This window comes from Oncorhynchus mykiss, chromosome 15 (assembly GCF_057628025.1).
Source record: "Oncorhynchus mykiss isolate SJ-2025 chromosome 15, ASM5762802v1, whole genome shotgun sequence".
NCBI lineage: Eukaryota > Metazoa > Chordata > Actinopteri > Salmoniformes > Salmonidae > Oncorhynchus > Oncorhynchus mykiss.
In genome coordinates this window covers 52,345,925-52,365,850 of record NC_143036.1, presented here as the reverse complement: position 1 = coordinate 52,365,850, position 19,926 = coordinate 52,345,925, and the positions used below count along the sequence as shown (strand labels likewise).

The 19,926-nt window shown below is 44.6% G+C and overlaps 1 protein-coding gene across 2 annotated transcripts in view; it reads left to right on the top strand.

Moving 5' to 3' along the window:
* LOC110490212 (SLIT-ROBO Rho GTPase-activating protein 1) overlaps positions 1–19,906 on the top strand; it is a 31,372-nt gene extending 11,466 nt beyond the window's left edge. The window contains exons 2-23 of one of the 2 annotated variants that reach the window (XM_021563475.3): positions 3,570–3,765; positions 3,900–3,954; positions 4,071–4,178; positions 5,496–5,558; positions 6,147–6,338; positions 6,451–6,579; positions 6,690–6,911; positions 7,047–7,148; positions 7,650–7,847; positions 7,944–8,028; positions 8,306–8,333; positions 8,450–8,483; positions 8,564–8,624; positions 8,781–8,858; positions 8,944–9,078; positions 9,705–9,810; positions 11,407–11,628; positions 11,849–11,922; positions 12,304–12,484; positions 12,884–12,997; positions 15,923–16,241; positions 17,806–19,906. In XM_021563475.3, coding sequence (XP_021419150.1) covers positions 3,570–3,765; positions 3,900–3,954; positions 4,071–4,178; positions 5,496–5,558; positions 6,147–6,338; positions 6,451–6,579; positions 6,690–6,911; positions 7,047–7,148; positions 7,650–7,847; positions 7,944–8,028; positions 8,306–8,333; positions 8,450–8,483; positions 8,564–8,624; positions 8,781–8,858; positions 8,944–9,078; positions 9,705–9,810; positions 11,407–11,628; positions 11,849–11,922; positions 12,304–12,484; positions 12,884–12,997; positions 15,923–16,241; positions 17,806–18,219 — 3,116 coding nt within the window. In that variant the 3' untranslated portion in view covers positions 18,220–19,906. Of the gene's footprint in view, positions 1–3,569; positions 3,766–3,899; positions 3,955–4,070; positions 4,179–5,495; positions 5,559–6,146; positions 6,339–6,450; positions 6,580–6,689; positions 6,912–7,046; positions 7,149–7,649; positions 7,848–7,943; positions 8,029–8,305; positions 8,334–8,449; positions 8,484–8,563; positions 8,625–8,780; positions 8,859–8,943; positions 9,079–9,704; positions 9,811–11,406; positions 11,629–11,848; positions 11,923–12,303; positions 12,485–12,883; positions 12,998–15,919; positions 16,242–17,805 lie in introns of both variants that reach the window. The other variant, XM_021563474.3, reaches the window with a different exon arrangement.
* Positions 19,907–19,926: the final 20 nt, after the last annotated feature.

Sequence of the window (19,926 nt, the reverse complement as noted above, 5' to 3'; positions counted from 1 at the left end):
ACCCGCAGTGTTGATTCTGTGTTGATTGTTAGACATTGATGTTGGCTGCTGAAGTGTGTGGTTTATGACTTTTCTGAATTGGTTTTGATGGCTTTGTGGTCGGTTGTTGTAAAACCCTTTGTAAATGGGGTCTTTGGAGCTGCTCCTAATGCAGCAAACTCAACAGGTGATGGTTCAGGTTCCTCATAGACCTCGGGTTCCTGGTTCTCAAAATAAGAGTTCATTCCATCTTCTTGGCTTAGAAAATGGGCTGCCACAGCATGGGATTGAGAAGTTGACTCAACACTCTCCAGGACCTTCAGTTTGGCATTATATGCTGCTATGTCCGTTTCCAGTGCCATTTTTTCCATCCTAACATTCAGTTGAGCTTTCTGTTGTTCCAGTTGAGCTTTCTCCAGTTCCAATGCATGCTTGTCCTGTAATGATGCTTGGCGAGCTAGTAGAGCTGCTCGTTCTGCCTCAGCTTTTAGGCGTGCAGAGGACACTGAGGAAGCAGTCTTAGAATACTTGGTTTTACTTGATGTTTTTTACACATTGGAAATGCTGTTGTGTGGTTCAATGAGCGTTTGTGGCTCAACTTCAGCTTTTTTCCATATTTCCACCTCTTTCAGGAAATGTTCATAAATTCTCATTCTTGGTTGATAATAGTTCATGCTCTCCTGTTCCTCCTCTGTGACCAGCTCTAGCACAGATTCATGAGCATTCTTAAAGTAATTGAGAACAGCATCAAATGCTTCAAGACCCTCATTCACAGTTTCAATGTTTCCTCCATCAACAAGAAGGGCTTTTATTTCATTCATTTTGCGTGTACACACTCCAAGTTTGCCTTTCCGGGCTGCATAGAGTGAATTTAGATGCTCCTCTGCCCTCTCCAGTGGAGTTTTATTGGGGATTTCATCCTCCATCATTCACTTTTAGTTCACTCAATTTACAATGACACAGTTGTTGGTTTTTGATTGTTAAACGTAATGCCCCTTTAGACCTCCTTTAATGCTTTAAAACACAATCCTCCAATTTCAGCAAATTTACCCATTTTGAATTGAACATGTGCAAGTTCGGCATTTCAGATGCGTTTTAAACATTTCATCCCATTATAAGTTTTGTCCCTTTTAATGAAGTTTAAACACGCAGTATCTTTAGATCCTTAAACTGTATTCGTTGTGTTGATGCATTGCATTTCCACGTTAGGCCAAATATTAAGACATATGATTAGGCTCCATTGTGCATAGGATCTCAGTGTTTCCCAAACTTAAACTACTTAATTGTTTTCACAGCGCTGTGTTTTGAATTCCATTCACAAGTTTATCAAACATTCCAATTATAAGCGCATTTGCGCTTCCATAATATGCATGATCAAACGATCGCATTGAACAGGGCAGCTCATTCATTCGCAGTGGTTACTCACGGCTGGCGAATTCTAGGAGTTCAAGTCCTTCCAAGCGAGCTGTCCTTATGGTCCGAATGCAATTACAAATAGAACAATATCCAGCGTGTGTCCGAACCGGAGATTTCCTTCAAATATTAATCCTGAAGCGGGGTTGTTAAACCTGAAGCCTGAAGCGGGGTTGTTTGGTACGCATACAGTCCACACTCAAGGTTTCCAAACAGCCAAACATTCAACGACATCCAGGGATATGGTGCAACAAAAATGTTTATTATTTTTATATCTAACAAAGAAATTATTCTCCAATCAACTTAAAGCATAGATTACTTGATATGGAAAATACATAATATGACCTGTCTGTATGTATGTCTGTATGGTCAAAAAACTATACCGCTCCCGCATCTAGCAAGGACCCCCCCGAAGGCCCAACTTCCTGCCTTTATCCTAACACACTTACCACAATACAATGAATGGGCAAGAGGGGGAGGGGTGGGGGGGGGGGAGGTAAATATAAATCATAAAGGTACGTACCTAATATTTCATAATGTACATTATTATTTAATATATTTACACATGTCCATGGAGCTCAGTATGTTCAGTCTTTTATACAAATATGTCCAAATCGGCTCTAACAGCATGTATTTCAAGTAAAATTGTATTTGTCACATGCGCCGAATACAACAGTGAAATGCTTACTTACAAGCCCTTAGCTAACAATGCGGTTAAGAAAATAGCTAAAAAAGAATAACAAATGATTAAAGAGCAGCAGTAAATAACAATAGTGGGGATAAATACAGGGGGTACTGGTGTCGAGGTAATTGAGGTAATATGTACATGTAGGTAGAGTTATTAAAGTGACTATGCATAGATAATAACAGAGTAGCAGCAGCGTTCCCGGAGGGAGGAGGGCAATGCAAATACTCTGGGTAGTCATTTGATTAGGAGTCTTATGTCTTGGGGGTAGAAGCTATTTAGGAGCCTCTTGGACCTAGACTTGGTGCTCTGGTACCGCTTGCCATGCGGTAGCAGGGAGAACAGTTTATGACTAGGGTGGCTGGAGTCTTTGACAATTTTTAGGGCCTTCCTCTGATACCGCCTGGTATAGAGGTCCGGAATGGCAGAAGCTTTGCCCCAGTGATGTACTGGGCCGTACGCACTAACCTCAGTAGCGCCTTGCGGTCAGAGGCCGAGCAGTTGCCATACCAGGCAGTGATGCAACCCGTCAGCATGCTCTCGATAGTGCAGCTGTAAAACCTTGAGGATCTGAGGACCCATGCCAAATATTTTCAGTCTCCTGAGGGGGAATAGGCTTTGTCGTGCCCTCTTCACAACTGTATTGGTGTGCTTGGACAATGTTAGTTTGTTGGTGATGTGGAAACCAAGAAACTTGAAGCTCTCAACCTGCTCCGATGCAGCCCCGTCGATGAGAATGGGGGCGTGCTCGGTCCTCCTTTTCCTGTAGTCCACAATCCTCTCCTTTGTCTTGATCACGTTGAGGGAGAGCTTGTTGTCCTTGCAATACACGGTCAGCTCTCTGACCACCTCCCTGTAGGCTGTCTCAATGTTGTCGGTGATCAGGACTACCACTGTTGTCATCAGCAAACTTAATGATGGTGTTGGAGTCGTGCCTGGCCATGCAGTCATGAGTGAAAAGGGAGTACAGGAGGGGACTGAGCACGCACCCCTGAGGCCCCCGTGTTTAGGATCAGCATGGCGAATGTGTTGTTACCTACCCTTACCACCTGGGAGCGGCCCGTCAGGATGTCCAGGATCCAGTTGCAGAGGGAGGTGTTTAGGGCAGTATGGTGTTGAACGCTGAGCTGTAGTCAGTGAATAGCATTCTCACATAGGTGTTCCTTTTGTCCAGGTGTGAAAGGGCAGTGTGGAGTGCAACAGAGATTGCATCATCTGTGGATCTGTTGGTGCGATATGCAAATTGGAGTGGGTCTAGGGTTTGATGTGAGCCATGACCAGCCTTTCAAAGCTACAGACGTGAGTGCTACAGGTCGGTAGTCATTTAGGCAGGCTATCTTAGTGTTCTTGGGCACTAAGAACGCTAAGGTAACCTGTGTCCATATCAATGCAGGGATGTGTGTAAACATGTCTGATTGGTTTACAGTATGTCTCTCTATAATCGTATGTGTGTATACACTCATAATCAGAGATGCACTGTGTCTGTGTGTAGATGTGCGAGCCCAGCTGGTGGAACAGCAGCGGTGTTTGGAACAGCAGACAGAGATGAGGGTGCAGCTGCTGCAGGACCTGCAGGACTTCTTCAGGAAGAAGGCTGAGATCGAGACCGAGTACTCCAGGAACCTGGAGAAACTAGCTGAGAGGTTCATGGCCAAGACACGCAGCACCAAGGACCACCAGCAGTACAAGTAAGAAGACGTGTGTGTGTGTGTGTGTGTGTGTGCATAGCTCATACTGTATGTGTTTAAGCGTAAACAGTGGCTTAATGCATGTGTTTGTGTTGATTTGAGTGCAACCTCTGCGATCTTTCTCTCTCCTACAGAAAGGACCAGAACTTGCTGTCTCCAGTTAACTGCTGGTACCTGCTGCTGAACCAGGTAATGAAAGTGTTTGTTTGAATGTGTGAAGGCACATATAGCTGACATGTTGGTTCTCTTCATTAAATAGTTGTCTGTGTTTAGGCAATGTAAACACTTGATCTCTCTCTCTCCAGGTGAGGAGGGAGAGTAAGGACCACGCCACCCTCAGTGACCTCTACCTGAACAACGTCATCACCCGTCTCACGCACATCAGCGACGACTCCGCCCGCCTGCTTAAAAGAGTGAGCCAATCACAGCCTCTTCTCATGCACGTGTCACAGATGACTTTCCCAAGGGAATAGAGGGTTTTATAGCTGTAATGACAAGTCTGTTAGTATGAGAGGGAGCAAGAAGAGGACTAGAAGAGTACCTTTCGAAGGAAAGGTAAAGGCTCATATTTCCCCGTGTATTTTCCCAGAAGCCTCTTGGTTTGAGAGGGAGCTATAAAAGGAGCCACAGAGTTAACCTGATGGGCTTTAATCAAAAGTACAGAATCTGCCCACATTTTCCTCTGTGTATTTGAGTGTTTTCCCCTGTGTATGTTCAGAGAAGCCTGCCTCCCGAGTACTGTAGAACACATTAAACACACACACCCACACAAACCCCTTCCGAGTTCAACTCATCATGTTCATTATTAATCTCTCTGTGGCTCCTGTTTTATTAATGAGGGCTAAAGTGCTGAGAGACCTGATAGCTAGTAGCTACATACAGTACGCCTAGACATAAGCTTCGTAACTGTGTTATAACTGCTTATGAAGCTTTGGTTTTAGAAGTGGGGGGACATAATGTTTTGTGTATATTTTTTTACAATTGGATAAACACTCCACTCTACCCGTCCGCTCGGATGCGTCCGCATGGTCCTAAAGCACATCGTTGCCTCGTTTTGTATATCATTCCAATGATACAACTGGGGGGGGGGGGGGGGCAGGACAAAAATGCAATTTCAGAATGTGGGAGGGACATGTCCCCAACCCCAGTGAAAGGTGTGCCCCTGTATGAAGCTCTAGAACACAGATGACACTTGTCAGTCACTGTGAGTGTGCCCAGGATGACACCGGCTGGTGACCATGACACCGCTGAGTTTCTGACAGCCTGGTGTCCATGGTGACAGGCTCAGCTGGTCCGCCTCACAGTAAGAAGGCTAGTGGAATGGGATTAATCCATTCTGGGATTTCAGAGTCATTTGGCTTAATGCAGTATTAATGCTCTACAGAATGCTATAACTCAAACTCCCAAACTGGAAGGAGTTGTTTAATACATGAGGACTCTCTCTCTCTCTCTCTCTCTCTCTCTCTCTCTCTCACACACACACACACACACACACACACAGGAGCTACAGCCCAGCTCCTGTCACCATACGTTTTATTTATGGATTCATCCGTTTCTGGATGTATTTATTTATCTGATTATTTCTCATTTGCAGTGATGACCTGTGTGTGCGTTTCTAAACTCTACAGAGTTCTCCTCCCTTCTCCACTGGGTTGATTAAATATCTCTCCCCTATCTCTTCCTCCGTTCCCCCTCTCTCATCTACCCTCTCCTCCTCCCCCCACTCTCAGAGCAAAGAGATCACCTTTCAGCTGCAGGAGGACTTGATGAAGCTCCTTAATGAACTCTACACCGTAAGTGACATCCTCTATAACTGCCACACGCAGTCTCCATTAAACATTTAACTTCAGGGCTTTTTTTTTTTTACTGTCACTTTTCCTGTGCTTAAGCAAGACATCAAAAACGGCCACGCTTCATTTTAAACATTGCGACATGAACTTTTGAGGAATGAGTCGCTTTTGTGATTTCAGCAAAATGTGCAGCAAAGGAAAGTTGCTGATTGGAGCGTTTAGTTAAGTGAAAGCTTGGCAGCCTTAAAAGCTGCTGGTGTAAATAAAGAAACACATGAGCTAACAAGAACTTAGAGAGGGGACAGATCTGTTCCTAACCTCGCAGGGGAAGGGAGGACGTACAACATTTATCAGGTGCATTTCTATAGGTGATTGTGCTATGAGCAGTAAGGTCACGTTCAGGAGGCACGAAACAAGAGAGAACCCTTTCAAAACGGAGGAGGTACTACCTGAACTTGTCCAACGAGGGGCATTCTTTCTGCCTTCCATGTCAAAACGTTTCCGACCATTAGTGCCTTCTGAACACGACCCAGATGATTTTCCTGGGCAGACTTGTTGACAGATTGATGCATTGTGGGCTGTGGTTGCTAGGTGATGAAGACATACCACATGTACCATGGGGAGACGCTGAATGCGGAGACCAAGCTGAGGGATGCCGAGCGTCAGGTGGGGGTTGGCAAAGTGGGGCCTAGTGGGGGAGTGGAGCCGTTATTCGGCATGCGTATAGAGGAACGCCACCAGAGACGCAACGCCGCCCGAAAGATGGAGAAGATGAGGGAGAAGGTACACAGACCCACGCACTCCTTTCCTGCATTCATTTAGATTTTTTTACGAGTCTCTAAAAAGTCTCAAACTGTTATTTTCTCCCCACCTTCTCTATCTGCTCTCGCTACAGAGGAAAGCTAAGTACTCTGAGAACAAGCTGAAGTCTCTGAAGGCCAGGAACGAGTACCTGCTGACGATGGAGGCCACCAACTCCTCTGTGTTCAAATACTACATCCACGACCTGCCCGATATCATAGATGTGAGCACACACACACAAACAAGCCGATTTCACTTTTACCAAAGCAGTGTTGGCAAAAAGTGTTGGAGAAAGAAAGACACATTACCATCTCATCTCTCTCCGTCACTCAGTGTTGTGACCTGGGGTACCACTCCAGTCTGAGTCGTGCGTTGAAGACCTACCTGTCTGCAGAGCTGAGTCTGGAGGCCTCCAGGCGGACAGGGTTGGAAGTACTGGAGGGGGCCGTAGAGGGCCTGGATCCTGCCCGAGACAGACAGCGCCTGCTGGGCCTCTACCCTACCGCCTTCTGCCCCCCGCCACGCTTCAGCTTCCAGCCCCACATGGGGGACCCGGTGAGAGTGCAAAAACACACAAGCACGCATGCACACATATACATACACTCACACAGACATACGCACACCCAGTGACACACAAACCCCCCAGGTAAGCGCCCAGTCATGCTGTGTGTTGTTCCTGTTTCCTGTCAGGTGACTCAGATAGCCGCCCAGCCACAGGTGCAGGCAGAGCTCACATCTAGGCTGCAGCAGCTCCAGTCACGCCTCTCCACCCTGAAGATAGAGAACGAGGAGGTGAGACACACACACACAGTCATATGTACTTCAGTTTCCCAGTGTGCTTTGCTGTAGTTTGGTTGATTCTCAGACTACATGCTGTGGGAAGAAGGAGAGGAAGGTTGGGTTGATTTTGTAACAGATGTACAAATAAACCTACAAATAAACGGTTTTCGTGCCCTGAAGCTATAGCTTTTTTGGGTTATGTATAGTGTGTTTTTGGAGTGTGGATTACTGTTGAGCAGATTGTATATGGATTGTTGTGGAATGGGAGGGCAGCTGTTGTCTCACCCTGAAGGGCACAGAAGTGTTGGAGACTGGAGTAATGAGCTGCATCTGCAGGTTTCACACACACACACACACACACACACCGTGATTACCATACACAAATAAACATCACCTGCACCATACAGATTTAAGATGTGCATAAACACTCGCTCAAACATCATATCCACAAATACATGAACAGACAATCTGTGAGTGATTACTTTGGTCTAACTCTATTTCCCCTACACCCAGGTGAAGAAGACATGGGGGGCCACTCTCACCACCCTTCAGGACATGACAGTGCTGGATGACTATGACGTTTCCCAGAGTTTCACGCACAGCCCCTCTTCAGAGTCAGTCAAGTCCAGCGTGTCGGACGGCTACTTAAACAAACCCAGCCTCGCCAAGCGCCGTGCCAACCAACAGGAGACTGAGCTCTTCTACTTTACGGTGACACACACACACACACACAGGCTAGATGATATAGACAGTTAGGTAGATGTACAGTTAATGAAAGCTGCATGTTCTTCTGTCTGTGGTCCACAGAAGTTCCGTGAGTATCTGGAGGGCAGTAATCTGATCTCCAAACTACAGGCCAAACACGACCTACTGAAGAAAGCCATGGCCGAGGGTAAGAGACACTCTCTTGCTTTCTCATTCTTTCTCGCTGTCGACCCTCTTTGTCTCTGTTAGCCTGGTCCACCATCTTGAACGCTGCGCTCTCGTTTTGTTTCACTTGAAACCATGTCGGGAAACAGAATGTAAGCTCGCAATATCAGGATGGTTGAACGAGGCTCTCTCTCACTGCCTCTTTTACGGCTTAGAAATATGCCTTGTGTGCTAATGCCCTCCCAGTCTGACAATTAAACTCCTCTCTCTCTGTCTGCCTGTCTTTCACGTCTCTCCAGGGTATATAGCAGACACGCTGACTACCAGGTACAGCTCATCATTGACTGAAGCACTGTTTCTATCTTTTAGATTGTCTCACGTCTTGTCTTTGAGCTCTGCAAAACAAAACTGAGTCACTCTTGTCTCTGTTTCTCTCCTTCTAGCCGTGGACGAAAGAACTCCCATAGCAAACACCAGGTAATGTTTCCACTCTTCCTCCTGCTGGTTGTGTGGTTGGCCTCTGCTGGTTGCTTAATTGCCTGGATGTGTTTTTTTAGGATTCGACTAAAGCCATTCCTCTGCTGGTAGAGAGCTGCATCCGTTACATCAACCTCCATGGTGAGTCCGACTGTTGAAAATAACATGGTGGATCCTCCACTTAGCCTATTTAGGGGCTAGGGGCCAAATCCATACCGCTTACACCTATCAAGCCCTTTCAAGTTCCTCTGATGTGTACTGACTAGACTCTCATAACCGCCTCCCCATCTCCGTCAGGTCTTCAGCACCAGGGCATATTCCGTGTGTCGGGGTCACAGGTGGAGGTCAATGACATCAAGAACTCATTTGAGAGAGGTGAGAGGTCATTGTGAGGTCATCATACTTGTGCTTCCAGGTCAGGGGAGAGGAAACTGACCATGTCCGTCTCTCTGTTGTCAAGGTAATGACCCCTTGATTGACGAGGAGAATAACCATGACATCAACTCGGTGGCCGGTGTACTGAAGCTCTACTTCCGGGGGCTGGAGAACCCCCTCTTTCCCAAGGAAAGGTTCAACGACCTAATTTCCTGTGTCCGTGAGTAGCATTTCCTTTCTCTATGCTGTGGGGAGGTGGCGAGACAGGAGGACAGGGGTCTTTTAATGGGGGGGGGGGTATGTGTATGCAATTAGTGTGTGTGTTTTGAAAAAAATTAACAGCTGTGTAGGTTTTGTGATTTACAGTGACATTTGAACAGCTCTAACATGCAATGTGTTGCAAAAACGACCTCATCAGCAGTCGATACGGCCCATCAAAACTTATTTAAAATGCAACAGATTCCAATTGCTTTGCATGCTTCACTTAAATGCAACTGTTTGTTTTAGGTCTCCATAAATGATCAGCGGCTGTTCATTGACAAAAAGAGCAGTTTTGAAATGCAGTAATAAAAAGTCTTATGAGTAATACATTCCATTTTGGCACTGTCAAAATGGGTCCCTCTCTCTCTCTCTCTCTCTCTCTTCCTCCCACACACAATCTCCCAGTCCCATTTCTTTGTCTTCAACTCAGTTTCTTTCTGTCTTTCTGAAACACACACAGAGCTAGCCGCCTCTCTGTGGGCTGCTTATATTTCAGGATGTGTCAGGATTACACCTCATGAGTTCCTGGGAATATTACTGACAGCTGGTGTGTGTGTGTGTGTGTGTGTGTGTGTGCTCCCACAGGTATAGAGAGCCTGTATGACAGAGCTCAGTGTATTCGTAAGATTCTACTGGGTGTTCCACGGGTGACTCTGGTCGTGATGAGATACCTGTTCGCTTTCCTGAACCAGTGAGTGTCTGTACGCTAACACAGAACCACACATTAACCACGTCTGGGTTAATATAGAACCCACAGAACCAGTAATGAGTTAGTCTAGAACCAGGTCTGGACCAGTCTAGAACCAAGCAGAACCAGGTCTGGACTAGTCTAGAACCAAGCAGAACAAGGTCTGGACTAGTCAAGAACACACAGAACCAGGTCTAGACTAGTCTATAACATAGAAACACACCGATCCAGGTCTGGACTAGTCTATAACATAGAAACACACCGAACCAGGTCTGGACTAGTCTATAACATAGAAACACACCGAACCAGGTCTGGACTAGTCTATAACATAGAAACACACCGAACCAGGTCTGGACTAGTCTATAACATAGAAACACACAGAACCAGGTCTGGACTAGTCTATAACATAGAAACACACAGAACCAGGTCTGGACTAGTCTATAACATAGAAACACACAGAACCAGGTCTGGACTAGTCTATAACATAGAAACACACAGAACCAGGTCTGGACTAGTATAGAACCCAGAGAAGTAGTACTGGACTAGTGTTGAACACACAGAACCAGTACTGGGTTAGTTGAGAACACAGAACCAGTACCGGGTTAGTCTAGAACATATAGGTCTGCAATAGTCTAGATCACACACACAACAGGGTCTGTCTGTATTTGGCTGAACACGATGTCTCATCTCTGCAGCTCCAAATAGAGATGGAGGAGGAAGTGTGAACGGGAGGAGAGGGAGAAGTGTGAGGTGCTGGTGTGATCTACCACAGCAGAGAATGTTAGATTGCAGAATGTTATATTACAGTATTCGGTACGAGTATGATGGACATTCAGTTTACTTCTATTTGTATCCTGGAGTGTTTTACTTCCTGCTTTTATTGCTGGCTCAGTAGCCCACATGTTTTATTTAACATTGTTATCAGGAAGTATTCCAAAAGCATGGAAATCTACATATGTGCTGACACTCCATAAGAGTGGGGATACAAATGATCTTGACAACTGTCACCCCATTTCAATACTACCTTCTTTAGAAAAGATTCATGAATCCTTGGTTAATGTACAACTTTTTATCGTTTTATCTGACAATTGCATTTTTAATATAAACCAATCAGGATTTAGGCCTGGGTGTAGTACTACCACAGCAATTTGATTTCCAAAGCAATCTGACAGACACTCCCTTCATATGTAACTTCATGAAGTTAAGAATCATAAATGACCAAATCCCTTCTCAGGAATGGATAACAATAGGCCTCCACGGATTTGGGAAAATCTGCGTGTTTTTTTTTTGCCTCTAATCTGTGGAACAGTCTGTAGAGTTCACTGCAGTTACATGTGCTGGTGCCACTCGGGCAGTTTACATTAATGATTGAGGACCTCTGTAGTTTAATGTGATTGCTTTTATTCAATACGTTTATTTTGTTATTGTGTGCTGAATTATATTGTTTTATACACAATGTATATGTATACAGGGCTCTGTTGTAAAATAGATTTTGAATCTCAATGTGACTTAAATAAAGTTTTAAAGAAAAAATAAGGGGAAAAAAATAAAGTGATGTGGTGTTTAAGTACTAACATTTGCCCTGTGCCCCCTGCACAGCTTATCCCAGTACAGCGATGAGAACATGATGGATGCTGGGAACCTGGCCATCGTCTTCGGCCCCACCCTGCTGCCCACGCCCGACGCCCTGGACCAGGTGGCCTGCCAGGCGCATGTTAATGAGGTCATCAAGACGGTCATCCTGCACCACGACATCTTCCCCGACCCCCCGGAGCTGCCTGGGCCCGTCTATGAGAAGTGCATGACTGGAGAACAGTACTGGTGAGACAGATGGACTATACTGTATACTCAAGCCTTGCAACCATCTGTGCTTTTATCATTCTGTTCATCCATTTTGTGAAATATCAAGAGGGCCCGGTTCTACCAAGTTTGCCTAGTATTGCTGACTGCTGCAGTTATGGTACTTACACTGCCTTTTTCTTCCTTCTCCTCCCCCACACCCAAACTCTTTCTCTCGCTCTCTCCCCCTCTCCCTTTCTAGCGAGAGTCCGTTCAGCGAGCCGGGTGGGGAGGCGGAGCCCGACGGCGGCACAGAGACTCAGACCAGTGAGGAGGGTATGCTTTGACCTCTACACAATCACCCAGTGGGCTTCTCTCTCTCATCCACCAATGGATAGAGAGCTGTCTCCATGGCAACAGCTAGCATAGAGACCCCCCTCTCTCCCATTGTGGGGGGGAAGGGGTGCAGTGGGGTGATGGTTAGCTAAGACTCTTATGCTCTGATTTCTCTTTCGCGTCCACCTCGTTCCTCATTGGCTGAGCTCGGGCAAGGTCGAGCTGGGGAGATGAGTTATTGACAGGTCCCGATCATACGATCTGGCTCTTATCGCTCCTTTCTCTCTGTCCTTCTGCCTCCCGCTTCCTGCCCCCTCTCTCTGTTTCTCTCTTTCTCCCTCCCCATCTTTCTTTCTCTCTCCGTTTCTCTCGGTCTCTCAGAGGGGGAAGCAGTAGAAGCGGTGGCCAGGTTTGACTATACAGGCCGGTCGGGGCGGGAGCTCTCCTTTAAGAAGGGAGTGACCCTGCAGCTGTTCCAGCGTGCGTCACATGACTGGTGGGAGGGGCGACTCAACGGCACCCATGGCCTGGTGCCTCACCAGTACATAACACTGAAGGACAGGCAAGTACACGGCTACAGCATAGCTAGCACATAGCATACACGCTAAGTAACACAAAAATGCCAAGAGAAGATGTCTGTAAAATATGCCTACAGCGGCATCCCGTTGTGGACTGTTATCAAATTAACTGTAGAATGAGGAATTGAAGTATCAAAGGAACTGCCCAGTTTTTGATTATTTAAACTTGTTTTGGGGGATTTATGGATTGACGACCTAAGTTAATTAAATTGCAGTGAACAATTACTGGACACTGGTATTGATTGACTGATTTGATAATTTGTTTGATTAGTTACAGTGCCCTGATTGGTTGGGTAACAGGTTCTGTTTAAAACTGATTTGGTTAGGGAGCAGGTTCTGTTTAGTGCTGATTATTTGATAAGAGGTGCTGTGTGGTGTTTCAGGCCTGACTCTGCATCGACAGTGGACAGCGACAGTGGGAGCACTAGCAATGACGACAAGAAAGCCAGAAGTGAGCTGAACTCTCCTACTGACAGACAGCCAGAAACCTACAACAGGTCAGTAGCTAATTTGCCTGAGAGGAGGCCAAATTACAGGGGAGGAACTTCTTGATGCAATTAAAGCATTTAATTCTGGGAAAACTCCAGGGCTGGATGGCATACCAAACTTTTTTTTTATATACTCAGAGGACCATTATTAGCATGTTTTAACCACTCCTTTATAAATAGTAGATTATCGGACACTCAACAAGGTCTGATTTCATTATTACTGAAACAGGATCCAAGTAGTATATATAAAGATGCAGTCCATTTTTTATTTTTAATCGGCGGGATCTTACACTTCAATGTTGTGATGCAAAAATTCTAGCTAAATGCTTAGATCATCGAATTAAAAAGGTTTTGTCAGTTATTAATCCTAATCAGACAGGTTGTTTTACATGGACGATATTTTGAAGATAATAAGACAAGTACTAGAAACAATAGAACACGATGAAATATCTGCAAAACCAGATTTGGTTTTCATAGCTGCTTTTGATAAAGTACGACTGGAGTTTATATATAAATGCCTGGAATATTTCAATTTTGGAGAATCTCTTATAAAATGAGTTAAAGTTATGTATAGTAATCCTAGGTGTAAAAAAGTAAATAATTGCTACATCTCAGAAAGTGTTAAACTGTCAAGAGGAGTAAAACAAGGTTGTCCACTATCAGCATATCTATTTATTATTGCCATCGAAATGTTAGCGGTAAAAATTAGATCCAACAATAATATCAAGGGATTAGAAATCCATGGCTTAAAAACAAGTGTCATTATAGGCTGATGATTCATATTTTCTTTTAAATCCACAATTAGAATCCCTCCACAGCCTCAGAGGATCAAGATACTTTTTCTAACCTCTCTGGATTAAAACCAAATTATGATAAGTAAATATTGCGTATTGGATCACCAAAAAAATGCTACTTTTACATTACCGTGTAGTTTACCAATAAAATGGTCTGATGGGGATGTGGACATACTCAGTATACATATCCCAAAATAAATAAATTATCTGACTACAATACATTTTTGCTGAAAGTTAGCAAAAATACAGTGGAAAAATCACCCTGATTAACTTTTTGGTCATATCCTAGCTTACCTATTTGATTATGGTTTTGCCTACACCAAGCGACCTGCTTTTTAAATGATAAACTCAGCAAAAAATGAAACAGCCCTTTTTCAGGACCTTGTCTTTCAAAGATACTTCGTAAAAATCCAAATGACTTCACAGATCTTCATTGTGAAGGGTTCAAACACTTTCACGTGCTTGTTCAATGAACCATAAACAATTAATGAACATGCACCTGTGGAACGGTCGTTAGGACACTAACAGCTCACAGACGGTAGGCAATTAAGGTCACAGTTATGAAAACTTAGGACACTAAAGAGGCCTTTCTACTGACTCTGAAAAACACAATGAAGATCTGAAGTTACTTGGATTTTTACTAATTATCTTTGAAAATCAGGGTCCTGAAAAAGGGACATTTCTTTTGTTTTGCTGAGATATATATATATATATATATATATATATATGGGATACAATCTTCCCAGCTATGCAGATTTTGCTGCGGGGAGGCAGTCATTTTATTATTTATTTTGGTACTGTCCATATGTAGCTCGTTTTTGGTCACAGGTCCAGGAATGGCTGAAGAATTGCAACATTTACCTAGAGCTAACACTGCAAATACTGGGTGATTTTTAAAAGTCAGTCAATTGATAAATAATATAAATATTTTAGAAAAAAAAAAATCTTTAATTTACAATCTGTAGAAACTATGAGAATAGAAAGGTTTAGTACATTTGTGAAGCATCACGGCACAGTAAAGAGATATCCAATATGGATGGTGTTAAGAGATAGATGGGAGGGGTTGAATGGAGCTGAAGGGTGGGACTAATAAGATAAATGTAAAACATACAGGGTTTATAAAATGTATATAGGTTCCGAACTTTTGAAATAACAGTTGCAAATAGAAATCAAACTGGATGGACATCAGAAATAGAGGAAGGCCAGGACTAAAAACAATCAAAATATAACTATTGTGTCTGTAAAATGTGCATAGTATGTATAAGCTGGAAGTAGAAGCCTAAGTGTTGTTTAATAGTTTACTTCAATTGGGGGAGGGGTGGTAGGGTTTGTGGGGAATAATAAAGGAAGATCAATTCTAAAAAGTTATATGTTTATGTATGGCATGTATATCAATACATATATTTACCCCAAAAATATGGGGGATTGGAAGCGACAATCTATCAGCAATATTAAGCTGATCCACCCCATTAAAAAAAACAACAGGTCAGTAGTTACCCTGCCTGAGACCTACAACAGGTCAGTAGTTACCCTGCCTGAGACCTACAACAGGTCAGTAGTTACTCTGCCTGAGACCTACAACAGATCAGTAGTTACCCTGCCTGAGACCTACAACAGGTCAGTAGTTACTCTGCCTGAGACCTACAACAGGTCAGTAGTTACTCTGCCTGAGACCTACAACAGATCAGTAGTTACCCTGCCTGAGACCTACAACAGGTCAGTAGTTACCCCGCCTGAGACCTACAACAGGTCAGTAGTTACTCTGCCTGAGACCTACAACAGGTCAGTAGTTACTCTGCCTGAGACCTACAACAGGTCAGTAGTTACTCTGCCTGAGACCTACAACAGGTCAGTAGTTACTCTGCCTGAGACCTACAACAGGTCAGTAGTTACCCCGCCTGAGACCTACAACAGGTCAGTAGTTACCCTGCCTGAGACCTACAACAGGTCAGTAGTTACTCCGCCTGAGACCTGCAACAGGTCAGTAGTTACCCTGCCTGAGACCTACAACAGGTCAGTAGTTAATAACACACCACCAATCTATAACTTGCACAAAGCTAAGCTAGCGGTTTGTGGAGTGCATATTTAGTCAAGCGCTAATCTTAGTTAACGGTCTATACTTTACGTCTCTCGACAGCAGCCACCGCAGGAAGCGGACTGACATTTTCCGCCGCCCCCTCGGTCGCTCTAAAGACCATGGTAACGTGGGTGTGTTGGAGAGGAACTCGCCGCCCGTCACTGGTCACTTCAGCCCGCGGGAGCTCCTTCTGGGGCGGAGCACTGGCTTAACCCCGCCTTTAGACAGCCCCGAGCGTCGTCGCCGTTCCACTGCTGCGGTGACAGTTACCGTGAGCCGCCACGATTCGCTGCGTCGGCCTGAAGACACGCCCATCCGGCGCTCCAGCAGCGGGCAACACGGCTTCAGCTCCAGAACCCTGGACCCAGACACACTGGCACAGGTACTCTCTCTCTCTCACACACACACACACACAGTTGAAGTCGGAAGTTTACATACACTTAGGTTGGAGTCATTAAAACTTGTTTTTCAACAACTCCACAAACTATATAGTTTTGGAAAGTCGGTTAGTACATCTACTTTGTGCATGACACAAGTCATTTTTCACAGATTATTTCACTTATATCATTGTATCACAATTCCAGTGGGTCAGAAGTTTACATACACTAAGTTGACGGTGCCATTAAACAGCTTTGAAAATTCCGTCATGGCTTTAGAAGCTTCTGATAGGCTAATTGACATAATTTTAGTCAATTGGAGGTGTACCTGTGGATGTATTTCAAGGCCTACCTTCAAACTCTGTGCCTCTTTGCTTGACATCATGGGAAAATCAAAAGAAATCAGCCTCAGAAAAAAGTTGTAGACCTCCACAAGTCCGGTTCATCCTTGGGAGCAATTTCCAAATGCCTGAAGGTACCACGTTCATCTCTACAAACAATAGTACGCAAGTATAAATACCATGGGACCACGCAGCTGTCATACCGCTCAGAAAGGAGACAAGTTCTGTCTCCTAGAGATAAATGTACTTTGGTGTGAAAAGTGCAAATCAATCCCAGAACAACAGCAAAGGCCGCTCAGCAAGGAAGAAGCCACTGCTCAAAAACCGCCATAAAAAAGCCAGACTACAGTTTGCAACTGCACATGGGGACAAAGATGGTACTTTTTGGTCCTCTGGTCTGATGAAACAAAAATAGAACTGTTTGGCCATAATGACCATTATTATGTTTAGAGGAAAAAGGGGGAGGCTTGAAAGCCGAAGAACACCATTCCAACCGTGAAGCACGTTGTGGGGGTGCTTTGCTGCAGAAGGGACTGGTGCACTTCACAAAATAGATGGCATCATGAGAATGGAAAATGATGTGGATATATTGAAGCAACATCTTAAGACCTCAGTAAAGTTAAAGCTTGGTCGCAAATGGGTCTTCCAAATGGACAATGACCCCAAAGTTGTGGCAAAATGGCTTAAGCACAACAAAGTCAATGTATTGGAGTGGCCATCACAAAGCCCTGACTTCAATCCCATAGAAAATGTGTGGGCAGAACTGAAAAAGCATGTGCGAGCAAGGAGGCCTACAAACCTGACTCAGTTACACCAGCTCTGTCAGGAGGAACGGGCCAAAATTCACCCAACTTATTGTGGGAAGCTTGTGGAAGGCTACTCGAAACATTTGACCCAAGTTAAATAATTTAAAGGCAATGCTACCAAATATTAATTGAGTATGTAAACTTCTGACCCACTGGGAATGTGATGAAATAAATCCTCTATTATTCTGACATTTCACATTCTTAAAATAAAGGGGTGCTCCAAACTGACCTAAATCAAGGAATTTTTACATGGATTAAATGTCAGGAATTGTGAAAAAGTGAGTTTAAATGTATTTGGCTAAGGTGTATGTAAACTTCCGACATTAACTGTACATGCAGACACCTGCTGCACACATCAAACTACACTTCATCTTATATGTTCTCTATTTCCTCCACCCTGCCTCGTTCCCGTCTCTCCGTAGGATATAGAGGAGAGTGTGAGTGTGGCTCTGGGGCAGCTGAAGCAGATGGAGCGTGGGGGCTGCAGACCGGCTCCAGACGTGGTCCTGGACACTCTGGAGCAGGTTAAGAACAGCCCAATCACAGCCTGCTCCTCCGAGTCACCCAGCCCCCACAGCACCCCCTCCACCCCAGGGACTCCTGGTACCCCAAGTCCCCTTAGCCCTCTGAGCCCCCTCATTCCTCTCCCTGGCCCCCCTCCCGCACCCCTCCGATCCACCAACCCCTCCCCTGACACCCTGGGCTCCTTCAAGCCTGTAGTGGGGACTCCACTCCGTATGGGGGCTCCACTTCGCCCTCCAGCCCTGAGGCCCAAACCCCTGGTGCCCCCCAAGAGTAATACCCCCCCTCTGCTGGACAAGTCCTGCACCATGTGATGAGCCAAACCAGGCCAAATTAAAGAATAGGAGAACAGGGTACCTGCTTACTGTTTCGAAACCTGAACAAAGGTAGAAAGCGGTAGGACAGATCTGAAACGAAAAGGGTTTTATGTAGTAATACAAAATAATACATGATATACCATGATATTTATGTGTGTTGTCAGGTTGGTGTGTACTCTTGTTGGTGTATAGGAGTTAACTTTCTCCATGTATCGAAGCATTTATCAGAGGGTAGCTATGTAAAATGGGACTGCTGAATGGGAGAAGTACAAGAAAAAAGTATAAGCTAAAGAAAGCAGAACCCTATCCTGTAAAAGAGATGTAGTCACAGATGTGTGGGAAGTGTAGTTCTCCAGTGAAATGTAGTTTCAGTGATGTGAACGTTGATTATGTAATGACAATAGGCTCTTCATCTAATGAAGGTCTATCACCAAAAGGCTGCTGTATTCTTAGTGTAGTTCAATTGGCTGCTGTATCTACAAGCGATTTTCATTGGCGAAGCAAAAGAAAGGGACGATGCGGAGTGATGAGGTGCCTGATGGGTAAAGGGAGGCTCACAGTGTGGAAACAAGGGCGGATGTCTGATGTTTTTTATTTTCTATTTCACTTGGTTCCGCTGCTAAGCTCACTAATGCCTCAACCGAAGCCTCTCGAGGCATTGGTGACAAAACTCACATTCTATTTAACCAATGTTCAGCTATTTTAATGAATGTTCCCGTATTTAATTACGTTCAGCTCTCTATTGAATGTTCAGCGGGCACTAATGTCACAGGGCCAGCGGTGGCGTTAACCCTCACTACTAGAAAACAGCCTTCTCTTGTGTTCAACCGATACACACACTCAGGCCAGGGGAAATCGTTTGGAGGTACAGGGGGTTAGGAGTTTGTAGAGTACGTTTCCCTCAGCCTGGGTATGTGTGATTTCTTTCCCCATTGCCCTGTTTGTCTGTGTGTGTGTGTGTTTTCTCTGCCTGCCCTCGTTCTGTTCCTTTGTAAGTGCGATGGTGGATAAAATGGATTATTCATGTCTGCCTCTAGTACCAGAACATGTGCAGGACAGGGGTGCGTGTGTGCTGGCACTTAGTTTTGTGTGTGGGAATATAGTGTGTCTGTTTGTGTTACACTGAAGTCACTAAATAACCTTAAGTTCACAGTAAGCAAACCGGGTGGGGCTCTTGGGTGTAAATGCCCAAAATACACTTGAACAACAGCACACTGAATGTGTCCTCTTTACTGGGTTGGGAACTGGTGTGTGTGCATGTTTGAGGAGTCCTGGGGATGTGTGTGCCAATGTGAAAGTGCCTTTTTTTTACCCTTTCCTTTGTGGGGAGTTGTAATCCACTCACGCATGTCCTGAACGAAGAGCAGCAGCACTTAGAATGAAATAATCAAAATGTTTTAGTAGAAGACTGAATTATGAATCCTAGAGTTAATCTATTGTGACATTGCACTTTGATGTATAGGAAAAATGGTGTACTTGGCATGTAGCATTATAACATGTGAACAGGTGCATTTTAAGGGATGTTGGCTTCTCTCTGAATGTGTCTGATAATTAAAGGAAATGGTTGTCTGTTAGTGTTGCTGTATCTGAAACTCCTGAGCTTCCTAAAGACGAGCTCTTATAGCCAAATGCATAGTATCGATGTTGTATTTATATTAGAAATAAAAAAAAGGGAAGAAATTAACAAGTGCGTTTTGCATAGTC